At 44.6% G+C, this 18,021-nt stretch overlaps 2 protein-coding genes across 8 annotated transcripts; one reads left to right on the top strand and one right to left on the bottom strand.

The window, feature by feature from the left end:
- Window positions 1-401: 401 nt before the first annotated feature.
- mrps26 (mitochondrial ribosomal protein S26) lies at window positions 402-2,138 on the top strand. The gene is made up of 4 exons (XM_089004274.1): window positions 402-772; window positions 1,141-1,287; window positions 1,397-1,520; window positions 1,878-2,138. The coding sequence occupies exons 1-4, from the start codon at window positions 567-569 to the stop codon at window positions 2,007-2,009; spliced, it is 609 nt and encodes a 202-aa protein (XP_088860400.1). The 5' UTR covers window positions 402-566; the 3' UTR covers window positions 2,010-2,138.
- Window positions 2,139-2,282: 144 nt separating this feature from the next.
- loxl3b (lysyl oxidase-like 3b) lies at window positions 2,283-18,007 on the bottom strand. 7 transcript variants are annotated; one of them, XM_089004272.1, is made up of 17 exons: window positions 17,709-18,007; window positions 15,862-16,200; window positions 15,034-15,197; window positions 13,905-14,122; window positions 11,723-11,788; window positions 10,211-10,261; window positions 9,845-10,058; window positions 8,890-9,070; window positions 8,401-8,555; window positions 7,050-7,220; window positions 5,601-5,756; window positions 4,749-4,908; window positions 3,895-4,138; window positions 3,684-3,799; window positions 3,458-3,594; window positions 2,939-3,050; window positions 2,283-2,855 (listed from the first exon to the last, which is right to left on the bottom strand). In XM_089004272.1, the coding sequence occupies exons 2-17, from the start codon at window positions 16,196-16,198 to the stop codon at window positions 2,782-2,784; spliced, it is 2,556 nt and encodes an 851-aa protein (XP_088860398.1). In that variant the 5' UTR covers window positions 16,199-16,200; window positions 17,709-18,007; the 3' UTR covers window positions 2,283-2,781. The 7 variants fall into 7 exon arrangements, with proteins under 7 accessions (XP_088860398.1, XP_088860392.1, XP_088860395.1 ...); XM_089004266.1 differs by lacking the exon at window positions 11,723-11,788 and having other exon boundaries at window positions 17,709-18,004; XM_089004269.1 differs by lacking the exons at window positions 7,050-7,220; window positions 11,723-11,788 and having other exon boundaries at window positions 17,709-18,006.
- Window positions 18,008-18,021: the final 14 nt, after the last annotated feature.

Below are 18,021 nucleotides of genomic sequence, written 5' to 3'. Positions count from 1 at the left end.
CCAATTTGAATGTGGTGGGTGTATGCTGAAAAGTCAAAGGACATTTGTGTTAGCATAATAAAGAACAAAACACAATATAACGAATTAAAAGCGACTTCTACATTTTTTGGTTCTGCTATGATGACAACAAAGCCAGTTTTTTTTGCCAAGTTTGTCCTTACAGTATGAAATGCAACCACGCTACGTTTGTACGTCATTATTTTCACGTTAGCCGCTGTATTATTATTTTTTTACTTTTGCCTATCGTATCAAAAAGGTGATTCCAAACAATTTCTTCTTAATTAGCGGTCCTGTTCGGTTTCCCAAAATTCTAACCGTTGTTTCTGTACGCAAAACACTCTGCCACCACTAGATGGAGATAAAACGTCAAAAAAAATTCTTGCGCCGGTTTATCGCTTCCGGGTCACAAGGCACACATAGAAAATGGCCGCCCCCTATGGCCGTTGAATGTTGTTATTCTTCAGCCTCAATGTGACACTTTTGAACGCGTTTCACATTTCGATAGCGGCCGCGTCGAGCGACTGATAAGCCTGACAAACGACCTCCGGAAGGCGGCGGCGGCGAAGATGTTCCGAAGCGTGCGGGTCGCCCGACTCCTGGCGCCCGGGCGGGCCGTGCTGGTGGAGGCGCAGCGCGGACGAAAGTCGCGTCGTGACCCGGTGGCCAAGTCCAAGCTGGAGCGACTCAAACTGCCCCCGCCGGTGGACCCGGTGGAGATGGTCATCATGCGGGAGAGGTTCGCCGACTACAAGCTCATCATGAGGGCGCTCCGGTACGCGCGCTCGCCTGATGTTCGCTTTGATTGATTCGGACGGAATTGTTGGGGATTCTTGTTGCGCTCAATTTGATCATGCTAAATGCTAAATGCTAAACGCACCGAATGGCTTTGAAAACGCAGTGTTTTAAATACCAATACGTTAGCTTAAATTCGCGTGTTTTGGGGCGATGTGATCATTTAAATTTGAAATCTTATTTTTTGTTGCATATGGCTATATTCACCTGTTTGTGGAATAAAGAAAAAAATAAGAAACGGGACAGGTTGGGGGGGATCAAAATCAAACTTTAGTTTGTAAAATGTGTCAATGTCTACAGGCAATTTTAACAGAGAGATAGCGAGGTGACCGCTTCCGTCTTTTTCAGTTTGGAGTTCAAGGAGGAGGTGTTGCGGACAAAGTATGAGGAGGAGAGGGGCTCCATGGCGGAGGAGCGAGCTCGGCAGGAGGCCGAGGAACACCGCAACCTCATGGAATTCAACCGCCAAGAGAATTTGCGCTTGCTGCAACTTCGGTCAAAACGCGTTCCATGCATTTGGGAGGCTAAACCTGTCAAATTTTAAATGTCTTTAAGGGTTGGAAAATGTCATTTCTTCTTTTTGTACTGATCTTGTTTTGTCCAGAACTGTGAGGATCCAGAAAGAAACGGAAGAGGCGGAACGTCAGAAGCTGGAAGAGGATCTCCAGCGAGAACAACAACAGCAAGAATTTATCAGGCAGAAAGAAGAGGAAATTATGCAGTTACAGGTACACTTTTTTCACCCCAGTCAATATATAGGTAACATCCGACTTACGACCAATTCAATTTATGACCACGACCTCCAGACCCTATTTTTAACATTTAAATTCTACGCCTGGCACCGCAACGCGTCTGACAATTTTGGCCAGCCAGCCAGCCAGCATGCCACTCTCGCACAGCAATCGACCGCGTGATGGCACTCGAGTTTGCCAGTCATTTAGCCTCCAAGTCTCTATTCAACATCGGATTTCGACTTACGACCATTTTGACTTTGGACCGTTTGGTCGGAACGGAACTCGGTCGCAAGTCGGATGTTAGTTACCTGTATGTGTTTTTTTCCATTCGTATTTTCTTTTTTCTCACAGGAGGAGGCAAAGAATTTCATCACGTTAGAGAACTTGGACCAACGTATCGAGGAAGCGCTGGACAACCCCAAGAATTATAATTTTGCCGTGGACAAGGCGGGCCGAGTTGTGAAACAAACTGTGTTGCAGTGACAAATTTGGGACAAACGACCGAGCTCGTCGTTGAACGTCAAAACAAGATGGACGCTACCCCGGAAAACTCTAAGATCCTTTCTTATTGTTCATTTTCAATATCATGCCAATAAATCTGTGTACATGCAACTGAGGTATCACTGTATACAAAACTAAAAACGGTTCTTATTTTGACTAGTCATGTAAATTATTTCACCGAGACACCTTGAGATAAAAAAGGGGTGGGGGGGGGGGGTTGCAGAGTGGTGGGGGCGCTAGTGAGCTAACCACGCGATCATCCTTTGACATGGCAACTCTGAAGCTTAATAGGATTGTGGTGACGAATTAACAGCTAAGCACTTCTTAAGTCGATTGAAATAAACTTTGCACACAAGGCCAGCAACGCGCACACACGCACGACACACCTCACTGCTTCTCAATACGGCTAAAAGAAAATAAAACATGCGAAATATTGAAATAAAAACATACAGTAGCTTTGTGTATGTTTTTTTTTTACGAGCGATGGATTCATCGTCTCATTTAATTGAGTGCAGCAGGTGTGATTACATCAGTGTACATACATACAGCATCACAATGCCATTTTTTTTTGGTCAAAATAATCCCAAGAATTTTTAGAGCACCTTAAACAGGTAATAAATACATTCACAAAAAGGAACAAAATAGGTGGAAATTTCCTCACCAAAGCTCCACGACATCCAGTGGGAAAAAAAAAACAAACAAAATGGTGTCCGCTCCACAAAATGTCCGCCGCGCCAGACGTCAGTGGTTTACTTTAAGAAATGTGGTTGCTGGACTGTCCCGGGTACTTGTCGAACCTTCTCTCCGCCTCTTCACTGAAGGCGTCGCCTGCGGGCGATGGTTTTTGTGCGGTTTGACGAACAGACAAAAGGCAAAAAAATATGCGTGGCTTTTTCACGGGTGTGCCTTACCGACGTGGCAATTGTGCAACCAGATCCGATGGCCGTCATACTTGCAGTTGCATTTCATGACGTTGTTGCTAAAGTCGCTCTCGGCTACTTCCGAGTTGGGGTTGATCACCACCTGAGTGGGAACAGGAAATGAAAACCAGTCAGGAGCCAGTCGGGAATTGAAATTGCTTTGGGTTTTGCTTTTATTTTTGCCGATAAAGCGCTGGTCAGATGTTCAATTGGATGAAATTATGTGTCCGTGAATAGTTGCAAACACAAGAACAAGCGTCACCCTCATTGGAGAAAACATTTCAGATATAGGCCAGCTAAAAAAAAGGAAACTAAGTGGACCTTGAACAGAGCCCAGAGGAACTCCTCGACTCCATATTGTGTCAGATTGATTGTCAGATTCTCTTTTTTTAAAGATCCCACCAATCGACAGCACTTTGGTCATGCATATCTGTCATGAAACGGTCTCATCAGACCCCGAAATGCGCCATTTTGTACCGTCAAGTGGTTGAAAGATGGGCGCGCTGGTACCTGCATGATGTAATTTCCTGGTTTGACGTCGGTGATGTCGATCCACTGGCAATCAATGTCGTGGCGGTACATATCCCAGCAACCCACCGTGATGCCCTGGTCGCCAAAATTGGCGCATTCGTAGCGCTTGGAAACACCTGCGCAAATATGCCCGTGACAACTCGTACCCGAGCCGCTTCATGCACAAAATGGCGGATTTTAATAGAGCTGAAAAGTTTGTGAGTACCTTCGTGGCAGTCGGAGTCCTCCAGACAGAAACTGGCTTTGTGGCCTTCGGCCACTTTGGTTCCGTTGGCGTTCAGGAGATCGTAGTGCGTGAAAATGTCCATGCTGTGGTAATGTCTGGGAAAACATCAAGGGGGCGCCAGATTATTTAGTCGGACAAACTGTCAGCGGGTTTTGGCCTGATGTATTTTTTTTGGTTTTTGTTTTTGTACCCGTGACAGGCGTGCCACACCCACGAATGGCGTCCGGCTTTGGGCTTGAAGTCGGCGCGCCCGATGTTGTGGATCTGCGAGGAGAAGCGAAGGAGGCGGCGGTGACCGTAAGGCCAGTTGGCTTTGGCGGCCGTCTTGGACAGGCAGTCCTCCTCCGCCGCGCAGTACAGCATGTGCAGGGGGCGGTCCTCCATGTACACCGACTGTTGGACCAACGTGGCGTTCAGGACCAGGTCGGACGCCGCTGACGGCCACGACACAAGAAAAAAAGCACCATTAATTTCATTTGTAAGCACCTTTCAAAACCCTCAAGGTCACTTTACAGTTACTGGATCAGTTTTACTGTGGGTGAGCAGCGGTAGTCGCACGCGCCAGCGTTCACTCAACCCAGAATAACTCAAATACATCGAAAGTTATCTAGCTAGCTATTCGATAGCTAATAGCCAACGGACAGCCAGCTAACCAAGCTAGCTAATAGCTAGCCAGCCAACTAGCTCGCTAATAGTTATCTAATAGATAGCTAACTAGCTGGATAGATAGCCAGCCAGCTGGAGAGATAGCTAATAGATAGCCAGCCATTAGTTTGCCAGCTAGCTGTGTAGATAGCTAATAGATAACCAGCTAGATAGCTAATAGATAGCTCTAATAGACAGTCAGCTAGCTGGGTAGATAGCTAATAGATAGCCAGCTATTAGCTTGCCAGCTAGCTGGATTTAACAACAGCTGAACCTGTAACAAAGCGCGAACATGGACAAAAGGCAAATGCTACTCCCTCGTGGAAGGGGAAAAAAAACATTGCAAGAGGTCTGACCAGTGATTTATCGGCACCCAAGCATGAAGTGAAGCAGACTCACTCTCGGAGCAGATGACGCCAGCGGCGAATTTGGCGGCGGCTTTCTGGCAATTGAGCGTCTTGTGTCTCTGGCACTGCGTTAGCGACATCTCGTTTCCGGTGCATTTGACGCCGCTCAAAATCATCTCGGTCACGTTGCTGCTATCCCAGTACCACGTTTCCTTGGGGGGGGGGGGGGCAAACGCAGAGAGTGGACAGCCAATTAGAGTTGAGAAGAATCACGAACAGGAAGTATTTGCCAGATCGATGACACAAGTGTGTGTGTGTGTGGGGGGGGGGAGGTTCTTTTCACGCTCAGATGGCCTTGGTACAAGTTTGAAACGGAAAGACGGAAAAAAATATATATGTACGTATATGCAGTGAGAACTCAGCTCATGAACTTAATTGGTTCCCAAAAAGTCTGAGTAAGGCGAAAAGTTTGTCTGCCAAACATTTATTTCCCATAGGAAATCATCAAAATGAGAATAATCCGTTCCCAAGTCCCCATAAAACATCATTTTAAATTTAAAACTACACAAAATATATGTATTGTTTTGACTTTGAAAAAAAAAAGCATTTTGGGCTGAAAAAAAGGCTCTTTATTTGTATTTTTTAAATTAATTTATTTAAATAAAATTATTAAAAAAAACCATTTAATGAAATAAAATAATCATTTAAAGTAAAATAAACTAAGACGTAGATTTGAAGGAAATCATTTAAGGAAAATTCATCAAATATGACAGGACTCCTCCAGAGTGACCTTTGACACCCCCCCCCCCCCCCCCCCCCCATTGTAATTAAACTTGATTATTCCAACAGCCAAAAATAAGATTGTGGCTTAGCTTCGATTTGGGAAGGTTGGCGCGGCACTTACGGTGACGGCGTGCATGGAGTAGCCCAGGCCAAGCTGCCTGCACGCCACCATGGCCTCCCCGGTGCTCCAGCCTGCGCTGCACACCGTACCCCACCTGGAGCCCACCCGAACCTCCACCCGGCCCTCGTACGCGCTGCGGCCGCCCGCTAGTCGGATCTGAGGACCACACGCCCTGCTGGGAGTCACTCGGGAAGGGGGGGGGGGGGGGGGTCACGTGCACTTCCTGCTCCTAACTCGCTAATGCTAATCAAGGTTAGCATAGTAGGGAAAAGTCTCATCATCATTTCAGGGTCACATGACAGATGGAGAGGAACTTGATTGGCAGGATTTAGAAAAAGAAAATGTCATTTTAGTGGGAAGTTTACCTTTATTTTAACTCATTCACTGCCACATGTGTAAAAAAAAACTCCAGTGCCAGGGTTATTGTCATTTCCACTCAAATTGCAGGACCCACAGAGAAGAAAAAGAGTTAATTCCTAATTTATATGGGTCTGGAGTAATCTGAGCTTGAAATGGTGATGGTTGTACAAAATACAATACATACATATTGACTTATATAATAATAATAATAATATTAATAATACATTTGATTTCTAAGCACCTTTCAAAACTCTCAAGGTCACTTTACAGTCACAGAATAAGTTTTTCTGTGGGTGAGCAGCGGCAGCCACACGCGCCAGCGTTCACTCTACCCAGAATAACTCAAATAGATAGAAAGCTAGCCAGCTAGCTAGCTATTAGCCATCTCGCCAGTCAGCTGGCTTGCTATTAACTATCTATTAGCTAGCCAGCTAGCTCTCTATTTATTTGAGGAGCTAATAGATAGCTAATATATAGCCAACTAGCTAGCTAGATAGCTAAAAGCTAGCTAGCTGGATAGTTGCTGATGTTATATAGCGCTTTAACAGTGGCAGAAGCTGTAACAAAGCGCTAACACGAAAAAAAAAGGAAATGATGCCCCCTTGTGTAAGGAAAAAGCATTGCCAGAGGTCTGACCAGTGCTTTAATGGGCACCCCCCAAAAGAAAAAACAAACTGGCAGCGAATGAGTTAATATAATTTTTTAGCATACTCATTGTGTAAAATGTGCACTGTGTACCAGTTAGCGTTTGGGATGGGATAAGGTTAGCATTTGGATAGCATTGGTTCATCTACTTGGATAGGGAACACGCTACGTCAGGTTGATGTCAGTTGTTAGTTTGAAATCTAGTGTCACGCTTCAAGCCCAAAACACAAGAAATACATCAATAAATGCCCACCCCAAACAATTCAACGTAATTGTTTGTCACGTTCGTCAAGCAACAGACAATTGACGCGATTGTGCCGCCAAGCGAAATCTGCCCGGCGACAAGCAACGACATCACCAGAAAACATGGATGCCGCTCGCTTGGGATATGGTTGCTTTTATTTTGAAGGTGACAATATGTGACGTCAAGGGTTAGCGACCTACTTGGTTCGCCTGGTTAGCGTAGCCCAGGCCTAGCTGCCTGCAAGCCACTATGGCCTCCTTGGCGGTCCAGGTCTGGCCACAGATCAGACCCCAGGCTTCCGTGCCGTTGGCGTCCACGCCCAGGACCTCCACGCGGCCCTCGTAGCCGGTGCGCCCCCCTCCCAGGCGGATCTGTTTGGCGAGGCCCAGCTAGCGTTAGCGCAAAAGGCCCAGTGGGATCAAAACCTCTTTGCTGGAGGGATTCCACTGGAGCTTTTGGAAGCGCTTTTTCAACAAAGTCGTCCATGTTGAAGCCGTCCAAACTCATTATACAGTAAAGTCTCGTTATATCGATATTTAAGGGAGTCCGAAAAAATATCGATATAACCGGGACTATCGATATATCCGACCCTGTTTGCATGTAATTTTCTCCGTGCGTGCATAGAAATAGTATCGATATAACCGGGACTATCGATATATCCCATATCGATATAACCAGACTTTACTGTACCAACAAATCGAAATTTGCCGGATGCACTCGAATGAAGCGTCAACATTTGAACGCGAATGTTCAAGTAAACAACCGCCAAGATGGCCGAGTGTTGCGGAAGAACCACATAGGTACCGCCATTTGCGGAAACGTTCGCCTTGATGTTAGTGAGGCGGCCATATTGGTTCATTAGCGTGCTTTTGTTATTCAGGTTAGTACACTAGTCACAAAATCGGTGTAATAATATCATGCCAAAATAGTAGTCGTAAAATAATAACAATAATAATACAGTCAAACCTGGTTTTTCGACCATAATCCGTCCCAGAAAGCGGTTCAAAAACCGATTTGGTGGAAGACTGAAAATTTCCCATTATCATTGTTCTTTTCCTGTGACTGTCAAGTGTCCTTGAGCGTTTTGAAAGGCACTTATAAATATAATACATTAATACTATTATCAATGTAATCAATATCTGCTTTTTTTAATCAATATTGAACAATACAAGCACGTTGACGAACGCTACACGTGGATAACGCGTCCGCCGCAATGAGACGCGACACCAGGAAGTGACATATAAGGAAGCGGAGGGGAGTCCAGTGGTGCATTCAGGTGCACTCAGTATAAACCGAGGCGTAAAAAAACTGAAATTTTGAGTTTGAAAACCCAGGTTGGACTGTACTACATTTTTTTGGGGGGGCAGGACCAATCACAAGAGCTTCTCACACGTCACATGACTAAACCTAAACTGTCTTCTTCTTCTTTTCCTTTGGGCTTTTTTTTCCCCTTCGAGGGGTCGCCACGGCAAATCAGTGTCCTCCATCTTTACAGGTTTGAACCTAAACTGTCTGTCTGTCTGTCCAAAATAGAAAAGGCGGCGCTCTGACCGAATTTTCCAGGCCCATGTAGGGAACGTTGCAGCGCACGGCGGCGTCCTCCGTGTGCTGGCAGTCTTCTGACGTGATGTTCTTGAAGGGGCACTTCCAGATGGAACGCTCCGAACCGGAACACTTCACCTCATTCATGTAGATCGGACCCACTCCTAGGAGGCGTCGAGGGGGGCTATTAATAATAATAATAATAATAATAGCGAGATAGTTGCTAATAAATAGCTAGCTAGCCAGCTAGTTGTCAAGTCCCCCTCCCCCCCCCCCCCCCCCCCCCCCCCCAAAAAAAAAGGCACATTCCGGATTTTGGGAACGTTCCCTTGATGGAACGGTGATAGAAATTCCTCAGAAGGAATGTCTTCATATTATTGACAAGAAACATTCCAGATAGAAACGAGACCTGTGAGTTCAAAGTTGTCGTCTATGGGGTGGATCAAAGTCTTCAAAAGTGTGTTTGTGTGAGTTTAGGAGGTCCCCGTCCCTTCCTACCTTGGCCCATGCGTGCCCCCGTCATGGCCTCCTTGGCGCTCCCGAAGCCCAGCTCCCTGCAGACCACGCTAGCCGACTGCAGGTTCCAGCGGTCGTCACATACGCTGCCCCACTCGCCGCTTTTCAGCACTTCCACGCGGCCTTCGCCCAACCGGGCGCCGCCCTTTAATCTCACTGTGCTCTGGGGACGCCACAAAACAAAATGCCGCAGCGATCAACATTGACCGCAAGGCCCTTCGAAATGAAATGAAATGAAATGAAATGGATTATTAGTAATTGAGCAGATGGAGGCAATCCATCAGCTATGCGTTATCTAACTATTTAGCTAGCTACTGTATCTATTAGCTATAAAGCCGGCTAGCTATTAGCTATCCATTCGCTAGCTATTAACTATCTATTCGCTAGGTATTAGCTATCTAGTCCCTAGCTATTAGCTATCTATTCGCTACCTATTAGCAATCTATTCGCTAGCTAGCTTGCTATCTATTTGAGTTATTCCGGGTTTAGTGAACGCCTTGAGCTTCATGAAAGGCGCTTAACTGTCTATCTAGCTAGCTCGCAATCTATTTGCTATCTAACTAGCAAGCTACCCAGCTATCTATTTGCTAGTTTTGAAAGGCGCTAAGAAATTAAATGTATTGTTATCTAGCTAGCTACCTAGCTAGCTATCTATTTGTCATATGTCTAGCTGGCTATATATTAGCTATCTAGCTAGCTATTAGTTATTTATATGGCTAGCTATCTAGCTGGCTAGCTATTAGCTAGCTTTCTATCTATTTGAGTTACTTCCGGGTTGAGTGAACACTGGCGCGTGTGGCTGCCGCTGCTCACCCTCAGAGAAACTTCTCCTGTGACTGTAAAGTGACCTTGAGAGTTTTGAAAGGCGCTTAGAAATGAAATGGATTATGATTATGATTATGATTATGATTATGATTATTGCGGCATATTCCCAGACCGAAGTTTTGGTTTTCTTCTTGAGTCCGTTGCGCTGGTGAGCGAAAAGGGGTCCCGGCATGCAGCTGATGACGACGGGGTAGCTGCCGCCGCCGCACGACGCCGTGCCGTTGGGCCCATTAAACTCCATGGGGCAGGCGGCCAGGTGCACCTCCGTGCCGGCGCACGCGACCGAATGAACGCGGTAGACGTTCTTCTGGCGCTCTAAGAACAACCTGGGAGAGCAGAAGAAAGATTAGCATTATTTTTCTTTAGCATTAGCAAATTTTTTTTAAAAAACGTCATTGTTTTATCGCTCCAATTTCACCATCCCAATCAATTGAATTGGACTGAGTTGTTAGCATAACACAGTTAGCACTCGCGTTACCTTGATTTGCCGCCACTCTGTTTAGACTTAGCGTTAGCTTTAGCTGTCTGCCTGCAAGGTAAAAAACCCGTTAGACCTTAACCCGCGGCGAGAACGACGTTACCGTCGATGGCTTCAAAACAAACAAAACGTGTCACTTTAAACATGGCGGCGGAACCACCACGTTTTTTTTGTATATCTTTGTGGACTTTTTCCAGGCCATTTTGTTGTTGTTGAAAGTGACACGTTTGTCATGCTCATTAAAAAATAGCATGGTGGATTTAAAATGGACGACGACGCGACAAAGCCGCGGATGCTAATCGCTAACGGTATACGACAAATGCCATTTATTCAAACAAAAATATCATTTTTCATTTCATCATGGAAAATTCTATGACCATGATGTTTTTTTAATATTGATTTTTACCATCACTCCATTTGTAGCATGATGGAAAAAATGAGCGAGAAAATATTCTTCTTGTATTTTTAATCAAGTATGTTTTTTTTTTATTATGAGGAAGTACGTACGAGTATTTTTACTCCCTTTTTCTACCTACAGGGTTTTGGGTCTTTTTTCCCAATGGCATTTGTATCCTTTAATTTGATGACAATAATGTACCAGGAGAAGGTTCCGAGAGCAGCCTTCAACAACACCATGAGAACAATTGCACTCCAGCACTGAGTGGTTCTTCATTTTGCTCCAGGTACCGAAACCATCGTGTGCACGTTCACCAAACTCCTCATCGGTAAAAAAAAAAAAATAATAAAAATACAAATGAAAAATGAAATGAATTTTCAAGATATTTTTAAGATATTTATTTTTCAAGATATTTTCACATTTCCAAATTTCCAATTACTCAATTATTAATTTTTTCAAATATTCAATTTTTCATTTTTCAAATGTTTCGAATGTTTCAAATATTCAAATATTCAATTTTTCAAATCTTCTATTATTCAAATATTCAATTATTCAATTTTTAAATTATTTGATGATTGAATGATTCAATTTTTGAATTTTTCAAATTTTCATTTTTTCAATTTCTCAAATTTTCAATTTTTCAAATGTTTCAAATATTCAATGATTCAATGTTTCAATTTTTCCAAATTTCCAAAATTTCGAAATTTATATATTTATAAATTTCGAACATTAGAAAATGAGTAAATTACAAAATGACAAAATGGACAAATTTAAATATTTAACAATTCAACAAAATGTTTAAAAAAACCGAAAAGCATGGAAGGAAACATTAACGGCGAAGCCCCGGCCGGCAAAGAACCACTGCGCGCGCGGTGGAGTGAATGTTGAATTGTCCGCGGCACCACGATTGTCCACAAAGTGGAAGAAACGTGTGCGTTTGGCGCCCCGAGCGGCCAACGACGATGTTGCCAAGTTGTTGAAGAATCCTTCTCAAGGGATTTCCTGCATGCAAATCTAGTCGGAGCAGGCGTGAAGAGCTCGTCTACCGGGAAAAACACAATCCTGCCGGAAAGCTGCGGCGGACGCGTTTCTTCCCCCGCACGGCGACGGAATACCTCACACCCGCCGAGGCGTTCACCTTTGACCTCGAGAACCTCTCGGCGCCGCGCTTTCTCAAACGTCTGCAACCACCAACACGTCCACATGCGCTCGCATTTATCGGACGCGCTTTGGCTCTTTGCTTCCAAAGAAGTTCCTTGCACTTCCACACATTTGAACAATCAAAAGTGGTGCAAAACAAGGTGCAAAAGAAAAGGAAGCCGACATCTACAATTGGAATGTTTCAAAGTAAAAGCCTCAAAGCAAGTACCGTATTTTCCCATGCATAAGGCGCACCCCCTATGAATGGTGTACCTTGGCGTAACAACTTCATTGGTTGCCAGAAAGTGTGTGTAAGGCATAAAACATCATTTTCTACTAAAACATCATTTTCTACTAAATAAGCCTTAAAATAGACCTTATTTTATGTCTAATAAATGCGCTATGGTGTTGTAATGAAAGAAATAAACTGTGCTGTATAATAGTCATTTTATTTATCGCTGTGATGGTCGTTGATATATATATATATAATGTATAAATAGCTAAAAGTTTCAGGCACACCGCATTACAAGGTGGAGTCGGTGGCTGCTGACATGTTGACATTGCGACACCCCTTGCGGTTTAATATTATTTCACATGCGGATAAGGCGCAGGGTCATCTTTTCAAGAAAAGCAAGGCTTTTAAGTGCGCCTTATACAATGGAACATACGGTAGTTGGGGAGAAAAAGTCCCCAAAAATAATAATAATAATGATAAAGTTTGGAGGGAAAACTAAAAATTACATGAAATTCGTACATGAGGCTTTTTTGGAAATTGCATTTTTTTCCCCCCTAATCCAAGTCTCAAATGCCACAAACGTCGGCAGAAGCGCTTGGAGACCAAACTTTCTTTTAACAGGATGTACAGAAACCTCGCCACAGCATGTGGTTGGCTCACGCCGGGGCTTCGCACACACCTGACAGACGGCATGCGAACACACACACACACACACACACACGCACACACACACTTTTAAATCAAAGCCTTATTTTTTTTAGTCTGTCATGGCCACCAGTAATTGGAAAGACAAATATCCTCACAGGAGGAAAAAAAGGCAAGTCTGCTGCAGTTCCCATTACGGAACTTGAGGAAGTCGTCAAAGCACAATGCATTTTACCCTCTCCAAGCTTAGGAATAAGAATAATAATAATAATAATAATAATAATAATAATAATAATAATGAGAAGAAGAAGAAGAAGAAGAATACTATAGCAGATTTATTATACATAAAATAATGTGTATTTTGTTTAATTTTAAGGCTTATTTAGTAGAAAATGTATGTTTTATGGGGACCTGGAAACGGATTATTTTCATTTTAATGGTTTCTTATGGAAAATAAATGTTTGGCAGACAAACTTTTCGCCTTACACACACTTTCTGGGAACCAATTAAGTCCGTAAACTGAGGTATCACGGTAAATAAATAAATACATACATTGATTAACTCATTCACTGCCATCATAGAATTTATACTGGAATTGAACATACGAGAAAGAGCACCATTCCTGAATTTGTTCGGGTAGTCTTTTTTTTCATGCTTGGGTGCCGATAAAGCGCTGGTCATGGCCTCTGGCAATGTTTTTTTTCTTTTCCACAAAGGGCAGCAATTGCCTTTTTCCCCATGTTAGCGCTTTGTTAAAGCGCTCTATAAATCAATATGTATGGTATTTTGTACATCTGCCCCCATTTCAAGCTCAGATAACTCCAGACACATAAAACTCGGGAATTGACTCTGGTCAGACCTCTGGCAATGTTTTTCCCTTCCATGAGAGGCCAGAAATTGCCTTTTGTACACCCGCCCGCATTTCAAGCTCAGATAACTCCAGACCCATGTAACTTAGGAATTAACTTTTTTTTTTGTCGCGTGAAAGAAGAGTGTTTAAGGTTCCTAACGGTGTATTGACTGTTGACGTCGTCCTAAAACTCAATATTCGGTGGCTCCTGGAATTTGAGTGAGAATGACGAAAACCCTGGCACTGGAGTGGACCCATTTTTGCACATGGTCTGGCAGTGAAGGAGTTAATTATTCGATTGATGAACTAATTAGTTACGTAAAAACAGACCGCTGCACAAAACGACTCCCACGGATCTCATTCGACCGCGGAGCTAACGTGGCGGCGAAAGTGAGCGTCGCTCGCGGCGGTAACGGGCGCCACCGACCTGTAGAAGTTTTGGTTGTACTTTTTCTCGTGGGGGAATCCCAGCATGCCGCACACCACACGCGTGTTCTTGGCCGTCCAGCCGGCGTCGCACACTTGCGCCCAGCCGTCCTTGTACTTGACTTCCAGGACGCCCTCCGTCACCGGCAGACGCTTTTTGGCTGCCGCCGCCACGGCACGCAGACGCACTTCCTCTAATACGTTTTCCTCCACGTGAGCCTGCTCAAGGGGAAATCTAATTCAAGACATCAACAGCGCTTTTTTTCTGTTTCCTAATTGACATCGGAAAAACGTTTGATAGCATCGAAAATAGCCAAAAGACGCAGGCCGATATTTTCAGTCAAATGCAAAACAGCAATCAAAATGACGAAAAGTGTCCCAAAAGTGCCACAAAATGAGCACGGAACTTGGGAGATTCAGAAAGTCCCGCCCACTTGTTCGTGACGTCACTATTGGTCACACACTGCCTTGCTCCAGAATCAAAGCAATGGCTTTAGAGAGTTCAGATTCAGAAAAAGATGCTTTCTTGTTACTCATCCACAGTTCTGAAGATGATTCAAATAGTTGTGAAGAGGAAAGCATACATGTTTGCAATCCATTAAAGAAGTCCTTGCGTATCAATTGCAGCCGTCTGGACTCCGATGTAGCGCCCAGAAAATGCACAAGATGGCGCACAAGCTCCGTTGGAAATGGGCTGATTTGTCCGCTGGCAATTGGTGTCAACTTCCACCTTCTTTATGCGTGTTACCGCCATTGGCTGCGACACACAACGACTCACCGTCCCGTTATTGATATCGTTTTCCTTCTAATTTGGCGACCAACACCGCCTTTTCAGATGAAAAAAAGTACCCAAAATGCATTGTGTCGCTTTCTCGGCTAGGGGTGTTCCCTCCGTGACGTCATTTAGGGCATCGTCATCAACTGGAAAACAAGACTTCATGAGTCTTAAAAGATGAAATGGAGCTATATGCGCTGGAATCTTTGTCAAATGCACTGAGAAGAAGTCATTTGCCAAATGACGGCCGCAACTTGTCCGGGGGTGTCGCTTGTCCTTTCAAGTAAAATGACGGGACGGACGGACGGACGGACGACCATCAATGAGAGAGAGGACGACACCCAAATGGACTGACCTGGATGACGTTGGCGTCCACGAATCCCGGAATCCTTTGGTCTTTGCACACCACGCCGGCGTCCTCGTCGTGAGTGCAGTCGCTGTTGCCCCAGCCGCGAGATTTGCACGCGCCGATGCTCCGCTCGCCGCCGCCGCACTGCACGTTGTCCAGCCAGATCTTGCCTTCAACACAATTGGCAATTTGCAGTCGCCCACGAATACGTTTGCAACATAAGATTTGGACTTGGCGGAGTTTCTCACACTTTTTTTTTGGAGCTCATCAAAATAAATCACAATGTGTTCTATCGACCAAGCTAGCTAGCTAGCTACCGGCCTACTTACCTACATATCTACATGGTTCGATCTATCTATATAGATCCAACTATATCTATATAGATCTATTTATATAGATCTAACTATCTATCTATCTCTATTTAGATTTATGATCTATCTAGATCTATGTATCTATCTAGATCTCTCTATCCATCTAGCTCTATCTAGCTATTTATATGATATATATATCTATACATGTAGATCTATCCAACTATCTAAATCTATCTATCTAGACATATCTACATCTAGACAGATCTATCGAGATCTAGACAGATCTATCTAGATAGATTTATCAATCTAGATCTTTCAATCGAGATCTATCAATCTAGATGTATGTATCTATCGAGCGACCTATCTACCTACCTACCTAGCTATACATCTATTTTTTTTTTCTTTGCTGTGATTATCAAAGTCACTTGTTGCTAGGCAGACTTCACAAGTCCTCGCCAGGACCGGTGATTTGGCGTGGAGAAATCCAAAGTTTCGAAAAGAGTGTCGGAGGGGCACACCCTACCTTGGCCCTTGCCATATTTGGCGCTGTGCGTCCAAGCGACGGCCTCGACGAATCCCAGCTGCCGACACAGCACGTTGGCGTTGGCGATGGAGAAGTCGTCGTCGCATACGCTGCCCCACTCGCCGCGGTAGAAGACCTCCACCCGGCCCTCGTTGTGCTTGCGCGGGAATCCCGCCAGTCGCACTTTTAGCTGCGCCGTCTGGGCCCGCGACGGAGACGGAGACGGGCGGAGGGTGGCGGGCGGCGTTGGCGATTGGGCGAGGTAGCGGGGCGACGACACGGCCAGGAAAAAGAAGAGGCACAAGTGCCACCTGCCGGCCCGCGTCCGCGTCATCATTCCTGCGCGCACAAAACAAATACGTCGTTGGGGTTATTTCCGAGTCAACATTTCACAAAAGTTCCTCATCTGGCTTTTGGATCACATCCTGCAACAGGAAATAGAACGTCGTGCACTTTTCGTACGCCGCATAAACGTGCTATTGACAACTTTGTGTGTGTGTAATGTAGGGGAGGGGGTGTAGCCGGAGGAAGGTGGGGGGGGGGTGTCGCACAAATCCAGTAGTGTGTTATGTTTGTATAAAGAGCACCAGACGGGAGGCTCTCTTTCTCTCGCTCTCGCTCGCTCGCTCCAAAACACGACTGACTTTTTTTCCACATCAGGAGCCATTTTAGGCTGAGGGTTGGCTTGGACGGCTCGTCTCCATTAACAATGATGGACTTTTTGGGAGGATCCTCGATACCTCCGTTTTTCATTAGGAAGATTCACTCTGAGTACTCAATGATAACGATACCTTACTTTAGATAAATAATTTTGGATTTAACTCATTCCCAAATTTATTTGAGAATTGAAAATTGTTCGGGTTTTGATTTTTCTTACGGGGGGTGCCGATAAAGCGCTGGTCAGACCTCTGGCGTTTGCCTTTTGTACATCCGCCCCCATTTCAAGATCAGATAACTCCAGACCCATACAACTTAGGAATTCACGATTTTTTTCTGACGAAAGAAGATTTCTTACATTGAATTGATTGTAGTCCTAAAACTCAATATTTTGTGGGTCTTGCATCTTCAGGGAAAATGACAAGAATCCTGGCACTGGAGTGGACACGTATTTGTTCATCACCTGGCACTCAATGAGTTGAAGTTGTATTTAAATTGTTTTTCTTATTCGTCAATCGACACCCAGTCGCTGATACCTCAAAATAAGGCGGATCTCGGCTGAATACCGCTACCTGTTATCACAGCTTGCCCATCATTATTTTTTAACAACTTTCTTCAACTACTACTTGCTAAAAAAACAAAGGCTTTTCATCCAGTATTTTTTTTTCCACCCGAGCCACGCCGATCACACCTCGTACGCTAAACTAAGCAGCAAAGTGTTCGCTCGCTTCCCCGGATTGCTGCCAGAGGTTGCTGACCTCACTGACCGCACCGACAAACCTGACTCAACATTGTGCACGTGCTTGCGCGTATAGACCGTCTGAGTTGGGGATGACGCCAACGTGCAATACTTTCCAGAAGACAGAAGGAAAGTTCTCCGAACAGACAGATTCGTTGATGGTTCGCCGGGTGGCTGAAGAAGCATTGAATCGCGGGAGGTTTATGAATCAAAGGCCCTGTCTATTCATTGCAGATTTGTTGTGAAATAGATACGATATTGAGGGAAAATACAAGCACGCATTTATTAAGTGAGAGTTTATTAAGAGAGAGAGATTTAGATTTAAGGATAAACTCTCAAGTGTGGCTTTCCTGTCAACACAGGCCATTCAACCTCAAGGCACTCACAACTTACGCATCAATTCGTTTATTTTCTTTCAATACCGTCATTTAAAGTTGAATTATCTGCCTACCTTGTTGATGTAGACAGAGGCGCGTGAAAGGGGTCCCTCTGTTTTTGTTTTTCTCGGCAAGACTGGCGAAAAAAGTGGGCAGAGAAACCTCACGCGATACCGAAGTCTTTCGCACTTGGCTGCGTCTAATTGCCGGTTCGACCTATGGAGAAACAAATCAAGATGTCGAACGAGGCGCGTCGTCTTGTTTTCGGAATGGCGTCCGTAAATTGCCAGCTGTACAGCTTGCAAGATGAAGAGGGAGCAAGAAGAGGAGGTGGGGGTGCGGGGAGAAGAGGAGGAGGGAAGACCAGGAGGGCTGGGTCTAATTCCT

The sequence above is a fragment of the Hippocampus bargibanti genome, linkage group LG09 (assembly GCF_051943395.1).
Source record: "Hippocampus bargibanti isolate YZ-2025 linkage group LG09, ASM5194339v1, whole genome shotgun sequence".
Lineage (NCBI taxonomy): Eukaryota > Metazoa > Chordata > Actinopteri > Syngnathiformes > Syngnathidae > Hippocampus > Hippocampus bargibanti.
Note: the sequence above shows the minus strand (reverse complement) of the source record. Positions and strands in the feature narration are given on the sequence as shown.

What these genes read in the sequence shown, in the direction of transcription:
- mrps26 (XM_089004274.1), top strand. Translation starts at nt 567, where the DNA reads ATGTTCCGAAGCGTGCGGGTCGCCCGACTCCTGGCGCCCGGGCGGGCC. An exon ending in TTGCGCTTGCTGCAACTTCG is followed by an intron (nt 1,288 to 1,396) that starts GTCAAAACGCGT and finishes TGTTTTGTCCAG; the next exon opens with AACTGTGAGGATCCAGAAAG. An exon ending in AGGAAATTATGCAGTTACAG is followed by an intron (nt 1,521 to 1,877) that starts GTACACTTTTTT and finishes TTTTTCTCACAG; the next exon opens with GAGGAGGCAAAGAATTTCAT.
- loxl3b (XM_089004272.1), bottom strand. Translation starts at nt 16,198, where the DNA reads ATGATGACGCGGACGCGGGCCGGCAGGTGGCACTTGTGCCTCTTCTTT. An exon ending in TACAACCAAAACTTCTACAG is followed by an intron (nt 11,789 to 13,904) that starts GTCGGTGGCGCC and finishes TGGTGGTTGCAG; the next exon opens with ACGTTTGAGAAAGCGCGGCG. An exon ending in CAGGAAATTACATCATGCAG is followed by an intron (nt 3,051 to 3,457) that starts GTACCAGCGCGC and finishes GTTCCCACTCAG; the next exon opens with GTGGTGATCAACCCCAACTC.